The sequence below is a fragment of the Pinus tabuliformis genome, chromosome Q (genome assembly GCF_031772625.1).
Source record: "Pinus tabuliformis cultivar Carrire ecotype Pingquan chromosome Q, CPIR1, whole genome shotgun sequence".
NCBI classification, from domain to species: Eukaryota; Viridiplantae; Streptophyta; class Pinopsida; order Pinales; family Pinaceae; genus Pinus; species Pinus tabuliformis.
This window is the reverse complement of record NC_142296.1, coordinates 531,750,931-531,765,022: the sequence shown is the minus strand read 5'-3', so window position 1 is coordinate 531,765,022 and position 14,092 is coordinate 531,750,931. Positions and strand designations below refer to the sequence as shown.

The following is a 14,092-nucleotide window of genomic DNA, read 5'->3' as shown; positions in this document are numbered from 1 at the left end:
TGCGTTAGAATGGTCCAAAAGACATGGATCAAGCCAGATCTAATCTTAGCCGTTGATTAGGGACTTAATCTCGGCCGTTGGGATGTCAACAGGAAAAGTATAAGAGGAGGCTTGAGGGTTAGTTGGAGAACACATCAGAGTGATTAGTGATTCAATTTTCTGGAGCAGGGTTTGCTAAGAGAAATCGAATCAGTGATCAGAGTTGCAGCGAGGGGCAGTGAGTATGAGGCAAAGAGGCAAAGATAGTGCCGGAGGACCAGCGTAGAAGCAGAGAGGTAGTGAGTACGAGGGAAAGAGGCAAAGATAGTGCCGAAGGACCAGCGCAGAAGCAGAGAGGCAGTGAGTACGAGGCAAAGAGGCAAAGATAGTGCCGGAGGACCAGCGCAGAAGCAAAGAAGCAGACACAGAGCTAGAGGGCGCCATGCAAGGGCTAGTAGGGACTACGCAGAGGCCAGATGGGCCTACGTCATCCACGCAGAGGCCAGAAGGGCCTGCATCATCCATGCAGAGGCTGCAAGAGTGACGCAGAGGGTCAGAGAGGCTGCGCAGAGCCTCAGAAGGCTGACATAGAGGCCAGGAGGGCTGACGCTGAGCTTCAGATTGTGCTGGAGAGGGTTTCGTGGGGCAAATTTTCTGAATATCTGCTTCTGAAGAGAGGTATTACTGCCAGATTTTTTATCTGTCGGGTGAGCCAGTTTGGCACCCAGTGTACTCAGAAAAGCTACTTAATAATAAAAACCCTCAGAACTACTGCACCGGTTTTCCCAAGTTGGGTTTTTCTGGGGACGATTGTCCAAAAATAACGGTGTCACTTGTGTGTTTGTCTATTTCTTTCAGCTGTTGATCTGTAGATGGTTGAGACTGTATTGTGTTTATTTCAGTGTTTATATGGTTAAATAACTTGTTAGTAATTAAACAAGTAGGCGAAATAAACCAGAGAATACAAATAAAATTTCTAACGGGTAATACTTAGAAATTTCAACAATTGGCTTGGTAATTGTCTTTACTGACAAGGGTATCAAACCAATAATAGCAACAAAGACACAAATTGGCATAGTTGTAAGGGACACAATACTACAAAAAATATGGATTTTATTTGTGGTGGACAAGTTTGTAACTAATCAGATAGTTTGGGAGCACCTAGAGGTTGTTTACAAGAAAGTATGGTTAGACCAAGTGCTATAATCCTCTCTCTCTGTCTCTCTCTCCCCCCATGTATATCTCAGTTAATATTAGAGACAAGTAGTTATCGGTAGTTTAACTTACTTGCAAGGTGTTACCTAATTTCCAATATTAATAGATCTGCTATTAGTCCCAGTCATTCCCTGAAAAAATGGCAATAAGATCAAGCTGTGATTTGTCAAATTATAATTCAAGGAGATATCATAGACAGCAGTAGCTTTTCTAGTATAAATTCTAAGCAAGAAATTCAAAGGTTGTGTTCTCACATATAATATTTGGTTCGCAAGTAGATGTGGAGATAAATATTGTTGCCACACACATTTCACATACTTTGAGATTTCAATATCAATGATAGAGAGGACTCATTGTTAACTTTTCTAGATACAGGAAATTGCATTCTTAGTATCTTGTAAATTTTATTTTGCTTTCATGGCTATAGTGGCTTCACACGGGTTTACTACAGATTGAAGTTCCCACAGACCTATGAGCTTATTGATTGTTTTCAGCTGTTTTTCCCTTTGGCAGGTATTGGAGACAATGGATGCTGTTTTGGATGTTGGTGGAGTGTATGATCCAAGCAAAGATCGGTATGATCATCACCAAAGAGGATTTGGTGAAGTATTTGGACATGGGTTTGTAACTAAGCTTAGCAGTGCTGGACTTATTTACAAGGTATTATCGACATCATAGTTTCTTGTCTTATTTTGACATCTGGAGATCAATATCTGGACATAATTTTCCGTATGGACTGTGAAATGTTTCAGTACAAAGTGAAGCTTGAGTGTGTTTAAAAGTGTACTTACAGAAATCAGTGAATGAAATTTTCATTATGGAATTCATAAAATGTGTTTCCATATTGGATTTAGACAATTTGTGCCTCTTGAAGTACTATTTTCATGTCTTTTATCTCTTTTTCTTCATTGGCCAAATTTTCGTAGCGAGTTATTGCAGTATATGTACAATGTCTTCACCTCGAGACTGATCTGGATTATATAGTACCACTGCTTCTCTTCTCCATTGTGTTTCCAGAACATTGGTTTATGGTCAATGTGATTAGATTTTAGATATTGCTCTGCTTCTGTCTTGACTTTGTTGCTGATTTTGTAAATTTTGGAATCCTTACCTTTATTCATCTTCATTTTATTGCTGAGATCCAATGTGTGAATTATAATATGATCTAAGAATAAAATCCTGCACCATGAACGATTGCAAATATGTGGACACGCTAATGATTTGAACAATGCTCAACATTAAACGTCTCCTAGTATACCTTTACATGGATCAAGTTTTTTTAGTAAACAGAGTCCATACATCCGACATGTACGTGGCAGACATGGAAAGCAATGGAAACTTGACTTTTCAGTCACAGCACATTCATGTTCAGCTGTGGCATATCAGGCAAAGCAAAGTTGTTTTTGAACACCTTTTAAGCTTGACATTAACTTTTTGAATGAAATCAAATTTACTGAGATTGTTGTCTTGACTAAATTGAAATGCTTATGCTATCTTCCAAGTGTCATTACATGCCATTGTTTATCTCCTGAAGTAGTAGTAATTTATGGTATATCCTTGGTTATTAGAACTGATACATTGATTAAAGTAAATGAATATTTACTCAGAGAATGCGAGCTATAAAAACAATTTTTTTTGCTTTATATATTATTATAGGAATATTTTTCGGTTTTGTAGATTTACATGCTATTACAAATAAAAAATTGGTGGCATGCTGCAAGTTAAGCAGACCAAGCATAACTCTAGCAGGAGGATTATTTTATATCAAAATATGGCAAAAATGGGCATGCCTTGAAATAAATAAAGTTCTATGGCAAATTGACCAAAAGGGAAAGTTTAAAGTTGCCGCAACTAATCATGAAGGACATGTAACGACACTCTTTGAAATGGATCCTAGGTTGTCCTTTGTCTCCAAACAGCACTTGAAATGTCAGGATATAAAAAGAAGTTAATTCTTTTTCCCTTGGAGTGGAGCTCTCTGGTGCTCGAGGCTGAAGGAAGATCCAAACATATGGGGGCTTTTGTTAAATTCTTTTATACTGGATCTGATTTACTTCAACAATTAATTAAATTTCCATTTTTGTTTTTGTTTGTTTGTTTGTTGTTGTTGTTGTTTTATATCTCAAATATTTCTGAATTTGCTGATAAAATAGACACAGTGGTATATTAACTCAGAAAATGAAATGCAGTGGAAATAAAACGGAGAGATCAATCACACTACAAGAGCAAATTGTCATGCTATGAAATACATAAAGTTCCATGGTAAATTGACCAAAAGGGAAAGTGCAAAGTTGTGACAACTAATCATGAAGGACATTTAACGACAATCTTTGAAAGGGATCCTAGGTTATTCTTCATCTCCAAATAGTGCCTGAAATGTCAGGATAGTAAAAGAAGTTTCTTCTTTTTGCCTTGAAATGGAGCCCTCTGTTGCTTGAGGCTGAAGGAAGATCCAAACATATGGGGGCTTCTGTTAATTTTTTTATACCAGATCTGATTTACTTTACTTCGATAAATTATTAAAAATCTAAAAAATATTTATCTCAAATATTTCTGAAATCGCTGATAAAATAAACACATTGGTATATTAACTCAGAAAATAAAATGCAACAGAAATAAAATGTAGAGATCAATCACAATACAACAGCAAATTAGTGCCCAACACGATCTTCCTTCATATTAAATTTATTACGAAAATTCTAGGTTAGATCCATAAAGGATACATAGAAGATATACAACTGGTGGGAACCTGGAACTTGGGCCCCACTGGGAAAATCGACCTCAAGGAAATCGGCCCCTGGAAATCAACCGTCCTGATGAAACTCAGCCTTGGAGAATTAGACCTGTCTCACCAGCAAATAAACCCCCTTTCCTCTCACCATCTACGACCCTCGCGCACTTGAGAAAATTGGCCTCTGGGTAACTTGACCTCCTCCACAATTCTGCTCTCTTCAGCAATTCGGCCTCCCTCTTTCTTGAACTCAACCTCCCTGAATTTCTCTTGAAATTCCCTGTTGCACTTCTCCCCACTTCTCTTTAGTCTAATCAAGCCTCTCGCTCTAGAGAAAATCGCTTCCTCCACAACTGTGTATATTCACCTCTCCCTTAAGCTTATTTTATAATTTCATTAAGCCAAAATCCCTAACCCTAATCTCCTAAGTGATCAATGGCTAGGATTAAATCCTGAGCCTCACTTGAGATCAACGGTTGAGATTATATCTAAGTCACTTAAATAATTTTATTATTTATCCTTAAAACTTTTTCCTAATAGTCCACAATAATTAATTAGATTAATTATTGTACTTTTCCTAAGTTAACCTTAGGAAAGAAATCATAAATTCACTTATTCCACCAAGCAAGCACCTAAAGAAGCCATAAGATATTTTCTACATGCTAAGACACCAAGCCAATGTAGAAGACCTTCTGAGGCTACAAAATGAACATTCCTAGCAAGGAAGGGATTCTCCACCACCCCTAACTTGTCTCCATAAAACACAAAAGTCCCCTTCACTAGGGGCTTGGTGAGAATATCTGCTACTCGCTGCCTTGTGGAGATGTACTACAATCTCACAACACCTCTTTGGACCCTGTCTATGATGAAGTGGTATTTGATATTTACCACTGGTTTCTTAGATAGCTTAATGCAACTCTGATTATCACAGTGAATCACAATGGGCCCTATTTCAAGGACAAATATTCCTGTGAGCATCTTGTGAATCCATATGGCTTCACAACTCGCTAGACTCACTGCCATGTATTCGACCTCTATTGAGCCAAGCGCCACTGAGTGCTGCTTCCTTCTACACCATGAGATCATAGTTGATCCCAAGTTGAAATAACAACCTGAAGTACTCTTCTTGTCCATTGCACCCCATGTCCAGTTTGAATCTATATAGCTCTTCAACTTTTCTTCACCAACTCTAGCATACTTCAATCCATACTCCATTGTACCACGAAGATACCTAGGCACATGCTTTATTGCCACCCAATGAACCCTCTTCGACTCCACCATGAACTAGCTGAGTGTGTTCGTAGCAAAACAAATATTTGGCCTAGTGTTGACTAGAATCTAGATACATCAAGGACTTGATCGACTATCTGTACAAGATGGGATCCACCAATTCAACCTCAATATCATTTCGCTTCCACAGTTTGGTGACCATAGGTGTAGAGATTGGCCTGCATTCATGCATCTTGAATATCCTCAGAATCTCAATTGCATACTTGCCTTGCCTAGTGAAATTCTCTCCTGGCTACTGCCACACCTCTAATCCCAAGAAGTAATGCATGGGCCCAATTTCCTTCATCTCGAGCTTTGAAGCAAGGTCCTTCTTGCACATCCCTATGAGCTTCTCCAATCTTTTCACAAAGAGATTGATAACATACAATACCAAGACAAGCGATTTACCATCAACAAGTACATAGCACAAAATTTGAGTCCGCCTCACTCTTGGTGAAGCCAAATCCAAGTAGGTACCCATCAACACTGGAGTACCATGCGCAATGTGCCTACTTAAGTCCATATAAGGCCTTCAATGTGCATACATGGGACTCCCTCCCATGCACCTCAAAGCCTTGAGGCTATTCAATATACACCTTGTTGTAACATGTATCTTTTTGTTTCATTCAAAATTCACTTGAAAAATATTTTGAAAAAAGATAAGGCAAGAGGGAGATGTAACAAATTGTATATCGGAATCAAAGCACAAAAGAAACAAAGTAATATATTGGAGTTGCAAAAGAAACAAGTGTTAAAAGGGTTAAAGCCGGACCTGAAATACTATAAGTTGTGTTTTATAGAGTTCGGCGGGTCCGCAATGATATATATGACTGGTTCTGCTGATAGCGCTGATTGCGATTTGCGATCGCGGTCCGGACCCGAAACATATATGTATTATGTTGCAAAGTTCCAGCGGGTCCGAAATAACATAGAGCGCTTATATGTGATCCTGTCGATTGCGATCTGCGATAAGGGCCGGACCCGAATGTATATATAATGTGTTTAATAGCTCCGGCGGGTCCGCAATGCCTTTATGCATATATGTTGGTTCTTTTGCCGATCGCGATTCACGATAGTGGACCCGAAATATATATATGTTTTATTGTAAAGTCCGGTAGGTCCGCTATATTAAAAGCCCTTCATATATATTTTGTTTACGTAGTTTTATATGTATTTCTATTGTAAAGGGTTATAATAGAAAGGCCGGACCCGAAGCATATACATATTATGATTTATAAGCCCGGCGGGTCCGCGATCATCGCATAACACTTTATATATATGTATATGGCATGCCGATTGCGATTTGCGACGGGCCGGATCTGATAGTTGATATATATTATGTTATATAAGTCCGGCAGGTCCGCAAGGCATATGAAAAGGCAGATTTCAAGTTATAAGGCAGGTTTTCGGGTGGAGCAAAAACGGTAAATGGTTTTTATTGGAACTCACCCGATCCCACTTATCATTCAACACGTAGCAGCCAAGTGGAGAGAGGAAACCGCTCATTTCAGGTGGGTATTCTTCAGGCTTATGTCCCACCCGAAACCTTGATAGACATTGGTATCAGAGCCAGCTCCCAAATTAGCTTTTGTGTAACTCCTGATGTCAGTTTCTGCCTATGTTCTGCCTATTTTGCAGAATTCACACCTGCCCATCTGACCAAATTCAGTTTCCCATATATACGCTGCCCCTTGCTCTAATGCGCAGCCAGCTCTCATATAATCTGTGGTAGGTTTCAGAGCCTGTTGCTCCACCTGCTATTCACCATTATTCTCACTGCTCATAAACATCTGAACGCTGCTCCCTCCATATGCTGCTCCTCCAGTTTGCACGGTGAGACCTGCTATTGCTCGTGTTTCTTATCGAGGAAGGCACGGTCCAAAGTGTGTGTAGAGGCATCGTACATCAACTCAAAACTGTTAAAGATTTCCACAACACGACCGCGCTGGACGCCAATAATGCATCCGAAAACCCTAGGGACGTTTCCGCCCTGTGCAATACTCTGCGTCTTGAGCCTCGTGTGATGGTCCGAAATGTTTACAATTACCAGTGCATGGAACTTAAACAGTTTCATTATTTTATGCATTTTCCTGAAGTTTGTGGTATTATTTTAACGCTGGCCTGAAGTTTGTGGTATTATATTAATGTTGGCCTGAAGTTTGTGGTATTGGCTAGCATCTTCATGCTGTTTTGGTATGCCGTACGATGAACGTTGTCTTGGGACATTGGTAAGCCATGTAAAATATGTTAAATGGCTATGCGTGAGACCATGTGCACAATAGTACTATGTTTCAATATAGTTTGAATACTCTAAGTTTTTCATTATAGTACTATATTTCAATATAGTACTGTCATACCAATGCCTCTTTGAATTGTAATTTAAAAAAAAAATTACCACTAGGAGTACAATTTTACTGTATATTGGCAAAAGTATTTTTCTATCAGCAGAAGTATTTTTATAGTACACAGATTTTTTTGCCAGCAGAAGTATTTTTTTACAGTATGCATTCAATCATATCTATTATGGGAATAGTTCTCACTGGCAAGGAGAACTATCCTGAGTGGTCCCGGATGATAAAACACACCCTCATTTTCAATGAGTTGTGGAAAGGAGTGTGTGTCGGAGACAGAGACAATGAACCAGAACAGCCTACATCAGACAAAGAGCTCGTCATTTGGGAAAACAAGAACAACAAAGCTTATGCATTAATCGCAGTATCTGTAAATGAAGAGGTGAGTCGCCATATTTCGACATTTTCAACTGCTTTTGAAGCTTTACAAAAGCTGAAAGAACTCTATGACTCACATTCTGCACTTGAAGTTGTTCAACTCATGATTAAACTCTTCACTCTTGAACTGCAAAATAATGATCCTCTTGCTCTTGCATCTGAAGTAAAGTCTATAATGCATGATATCAAATCCACTAAAGTTGAATTGGATATTCCTCTTATCGCTTTTCTCAAGGCACTTTATCCTACTTACTCCAATTATCTTGAGTCATTGCAAGCAAATGGTAATCTCAAAGATATCACCTTTGACTCTCTTGTGAAAATATTTGCTGAAAGAGAGAAAGCTTTTGGAAAGAAGACAACCCCTGAATCTTTTGAAGAGGCTGTGTGCCTTGTTCATAAAGAAAAGCATCCTGCTCAAGATTCTTCAAGAGGAAGAGGTGGTCGAAGAGGAAGAGGAAAATATTTCAGAGGCAGGGGGGGCAGACACTCTCAGGGAGAAAAGGCAGATTTGCACTGCATACGCTGCAAAAGAAATGGATCACATGATGCCTCTACATGCAACTTACCATGGGACAAAATTGAGCAGCAAAGAAACCAACAGAAAGGTAAAACTGATGATACAGACAAAGGTAAAGCACCTGAATCCGCTCACTATGTTGTGGCACAATGTAATATTGGAGTAAATGAAGATTTATTTAATGCTTCACTTGCTTCTTGGAAAAATGATTGGTTGCTTGACTCAGGAGCAACTTGCCACATGACTCATAGAGAATATTTTTTTGAAGAATTTACTGACAATGTTGATGGAGCAGTATACTTTGCAGGCCAATCAAAAATCAAGCCATTAGGGCTTGGCACAATCAGGCTTAAATTGCCTGGTCTTCCAGACTTTCTTCTGCACCATGTTTTATATCTCCCACAGCTCAAGAGAAACTCGCTGTCTTTGGTCTACATCCGCCAGCAAGGTCACTCCATTCATATGTTTGATGGCAAGCTTGAGGTAAGAAGAGCATCTGACCACTCACTTGTCATGAGGGGAATAGAAGAAGAAAGGCTTCTCAAGCTGCAAGGAACCTCTGCTCGTGCACAACATTTTTCAACAATTCTCATCATGAAGAAGGTACACTTCCATCAAGTTTATTATGGCATGCTAGACTTGGACATTTGAACTATGACAGCCTCCGCTTGTTGAAGAAAAATGGTATTGCTGGTTTGCCTACAATTCCTAGGAAACTTAAGCAATGTGATGCTTGCATTCTAGGAAAGCATAGCAAACAATTTTTTCATGATTCACATTCAAGAGCACATAGAAAACTTGAACTCATTCATTCAGATTTATGTGGTCCAATGCCTGTTCCATCTGCAAATGGAAATAAATATATGATGACATTTATTGATGACTACACCAGAATGTATTGGGTTTATTTATTGAAGAACAAATTTGATGCTTTTCAAACATTCAAGAATTTTCATAAATGGATTGAAAATGATGCACAATCTCATATTGGGTCTATTCGCACTGATAATGGAAAAGAATACACATCAAATGAATTTGAAAACTATCTTTGCCAACATGGGATCAAACATCAAACAACTGTGCCTTATAATCCCCAACAGAATGGTGTAGCTGAAAGAATGAATAGGACAATCTTAAATATGGTACGATCCATGCTCTTCTTCAAAAATGTAAAGATAATGTTCTGGGCTGATGCTGTTTTATGTGCTGCATATATAAAGAATAGATGTCCATCTAATGCTATTAGAAACAAGACTCCATATGAAATGTGGTATGGATATGTTCCTTCGATAAAGCATCTCAGGGTCTTTGGTTCCACCTGTTATGCCTTGATACCAAAGGTACATAGAAACAAACTTGGTGCTAGAAGTCGTAAGTGTATCTTCCTGGGGTATTCAAACACGTCCAAAGCATATCGTCTTTATGATGAAGTAAATAAAAAGTTTGTTGTATCTAGAGATGTAATTTTTCTTGAATCATCCAAAACTGACAATGTTGTTGAGCGGCAACTTGATCGCTTGGATAGATTCGCAAATGCAAAATCATTTCAAGAATTTGATAATTAGATTCCACATCTTGAAGGGGGGATTCCTATACTAGATCAAAATGTGGAATCTTCTTCTGAAGAACACTCTCCCCCGCATGAAACTCCAACAACGGATGATGCTTTAAGTGATGTGATTGATAGAATTGGGAGACTCAATCTTGATTTAGTCCCAACTCAATCAACGGAGCAGCCTGGACCATCTGAGAAAGGTCCCCCAAAGTGGCTGACAAAGACACTTGAAAGTGTTCATCCTGATGAAGTTGGAAAGACAGGAACTAGAAATTCAAACCGACAAAATGGAGGTGATGTAGATGACTCTAATTCACCTGTTGATATGGATGTTTCTTATGATTGTGAATTGAACTTGTCTACAGATTTTGAACGAACTTCCTTCAAAAAAGCTGCTTCTGATGATGAATGGAAAGAAGCGATGCAAAAGGAGTATGATGCCCTCATAAAGAATGGCACTTGGAAGCTGGTTGATCCTCCATTAGGAATCAAACCAATTGGCTGCAAGTGGGTCTACAAGAACAAGTATAAAGCTGATGGCTCACTTGACAAGCACAAAGCTAGGCTTGTGGCAAAAGGTTTTGCACAGAAGGAAGGGGTCGATTATGAGGAGACTTTTGCCCCCACAACAAAATGGGCTACCATTCGGACACTCTTTGCCCTAGCAGCTAAGAAGTGTCGGAAAGTCTATCAGATGGATGTAAAAACTGCTTTCTTGAATGGAGATCTAAAAGAGAATGTTTTTATGTCCCAGCCTGAAGGATTTGCTGTGAAAGGACATGAACATAAAGTATGCAAACTTGTGAAGTCCTTGTATGGCCTCAAACAAGCACCGCGAGCCTGGTATGAAAAACTAACTGAGCATCTTCTGAAACTCAATTTCAAACATTATGATCTTGATGATGCAACTTTATTTTTCAAGAAAGTTGGCAAAACAGTTGTATATCTTGTGGTATATGTAGATGATCTTTTGATGACAGGGAACAATGAAAGCTACACTGCATCCATAAAGAAGGAATTGGGGAAAAGTTTTGAAATGACTGATTTGGGCTATGTTCATTACTATCTTGGTATTGAAGTAACCCAACATCCGAAGTCCATATTTCTTTCTCAAAAGAAATACATTGGAGATCTGTTGAACAGGTTTGGCATGACAGAATGCAATCCTCTTACCACTCCAATGGAACAAAACTTAAAGCTCACATCTATTGAAGGAAAAGAATTTGAGGATGCAACAAAGTATAGACAGCTTGTAGGAAGTCTCAACTACCTAACTACTACTAGACCAGACATTTCGTTTGCTGTTGGAATCCTCTCTAGGTTTATGCAAAAGCCTTGTGAGGGACATTGGTCTGCTGCAAAAAGAGTTCTAAGGTACTTGAAGGGAACTCAAGATTTTGGAATCAAGTATACACAGGTGGACGACTTCAGCTTGATTGGATACTCTGATTCAGACTTCGATGGAGACAAAGAAACTGGGGTATCTACTTCAGGATATGCTATGAGTCTTGGATTAGGAGCTGTCTCCTGGAGATCATGCAAACAATTAGTTCCAGCAGATTCCACAACAGAAGCAGAATACGTGGCAGCAGCTGAAGCAACAAAAGAAATTGTGTGGCTCAGGAAAATTCTTGAAGATTTGCAGGTAAAACAAGTACAATCAACTCCACTCATGATTGACAATGCCTCTGCAATAAAGTTGGCTATGAACCCAAAGTTCCATGATCAAACGAAGCACATCAATACTAAATATCATCTGATTCGACATCATGTTGAGGCCAAAACAATCCATCTCCGTCATTGTTCCACTAATGAGCAAATTGCAGACATCTTCACCAAAGCGCTTGGAAGAGAAAAATTTGAACCATTTAGAATGATGCTTGGACTCACCAACATCCCTTCAGATTAAGGGGGGGAATGTTGACACTTAATCATTAGGATTGGGTGAACATAATGTAAATAAATAAATAAATAATGTGAACAGTCATCGAGAGATGAAGTGAACAGTCTCTCCCTCATGTATATAATGAAGACCAACCTGAATGAATAAACATACGAATCAATTTTGGTTGAGGAGTTACTGCCTGGTCTGACAAAAAGCAGTTAGATAATTTGGGCATTTTCAGAAATCAACAACTGTTCCACAATGTATAAAAAGAGGAAAATTTACTAAGAAAGGGTTCGAATTTTGGAGAACCCGGAGACTAGGTCAGTGTATTCCTGATATCATCGTTGATTAATGAAAGAGTCAAAAGTTTCCATGAGTTGTCGGGTATAATTTTGTAACCTTTTCTGTTATGTGTCATGTTATGTTTTCTTCTTTCAAGTATAGTAATGAAGTTGCAGGTCTTTATTTGCTTATGTAGATAAAGTTAAAATTCCTTAAAAGAGCGCTCCTATACTTGAAGTTCCCACCTTCTTTTCTAAGTTATAGACTAAGTCACATGACACGAGGACACGAGACACGGATAGATAAAGTTAAAATTCCTTAAAAGAGCGCTCCTATACTTGAAGTTCCCACCTTCTTTTCTAAGTTATAGACTAAGTCACATGACACGAGGACACGAGACACGGAGGACACATAAATACGAGTATTCAATACGAAATGCAGCGACCTGGAAACAGGGCACGGGGGACACGTTTTATATATATTTAATAAAATATATATATACCGAAATATAGTTTTTTATCCATATTAAATTGCAGGTTGCAGCTTATCTAGTCAAATTAAAATATAATTACTTCTCAAAGTTCATAGTTCACTTAAAAAAAATAAATAGAATCAAAATTTACTATTTAGAAATTAGAATGTGATATGCTTGGTTTTGATTCTTGAATATTCAATGTTCATTGTTCATGTACAACTTACAAGCACATAAGAAACTTCAAACTACTAAGTACTTACTATTAACTATAAATTTAGAACTTAGATATTAAAACCATAAAATGCAGATTTTCCATTAAGTCATCAAAATCAAAATGTATCACTGTTCAGTGTTTACATAGATAGTAGATACTAACTCCTGAGAGAATGCCAATGGAAAATACAAAAGAGTAGATACAAATAAGTAGGAATATCATAGCTCAGTACTGGTCCATGAGTCATCACTCTATCAATAGTCCATGTCCTCTATGTCATAGTCAGCATCACTGCCACTGCCATCTGACTGTACTCCATCCTCCTCCTCTATGCCCAATCCAAGATCTGCTGCTGCATTTGTTGGTGTGGAGGATGACCCCTCAAGATACTATGTCTCATCATCAAAAGTCACTGGCTCTAGCACTGGGTCATTAAGATCCATGTTGGCTAATGCCAACTCAACACTGTCGTCCAAGCCCATATCATCAGGAAACACATCCCACATCTTTGTTTTTCCCTTCAACCACTCCTGTCTCTGCCTGTAAATAAGACGAAGGTTGGCGTGCACATACACCATTGTCTCCACCCTTGATTGCTCAAGCTTGCTCTTTTTCAAACTATATAGATTCCCGTAAGCGCTTCAATTCCTCTCACAACAAGAAGATGAAGTAATTTGAGAGAGGACCCTCAAGGCTAACTGTTGTAGAATAGGGCATGCTGCCCCATGAGTTGCCCACCAAGCATAGGCACCTTTGACCCCCTATCTCCAAGTACATTATACCCCCCAAATCTCCTGGTGCCAGTGGAGAACTCTACAAAGCCTTCCTCCACCTCAAGAAAAGATGTGTTATCCTAAAATATCCTTCTGAATGCTATCTTCCTCCCCTGTGAAATCTCTCCATCCATGTGAGGAGGGTATCTGTGTGAGGTCCCACCACGGAGCCACTCTTGACTGTAGTACTTGGGATTCAAAGAGTGAGCTAAGCAATGCAAAGGTGTGCAATTCTTATCCCACCTTGAGATAAGAATCTCCTGTATGGTGGACCATAAGCTCTCTGCTGATGTCTCATATGTAGGGCACTCATTCTCCTTAACAATAGTCTTCACAGACTCAATCATGGAATCCCAACCCTCATAAACCTCTCCTAAGATGGGCTGGTCCGTGTCTGCAAACCGCAAGAAAGAAATGATAGGTTTCATGATCTTTATGGTAAGATCCACCCTCTCCCACCAA

General features: G+C 38.9%; 1 protein-coding gene across 1 annotated transcript in view; it reads left to right on the top strand.

Moving 5' to 3' along the window:
• The window catches only part of LOC149220545 (uncharacterized), a 246,597-nt gene that overhangs the window by 39,770 nt on the left and 192,735 nt on the right, over positions 1-14,092 (top strand). The window contains 1 exon segment of the mRNA XM_089384798.1: positions 1,708-1,854. Within this exon segment, the coding sequence (XP_089240924.1) occupies positions 1,708-1,854 (147 nt within the window).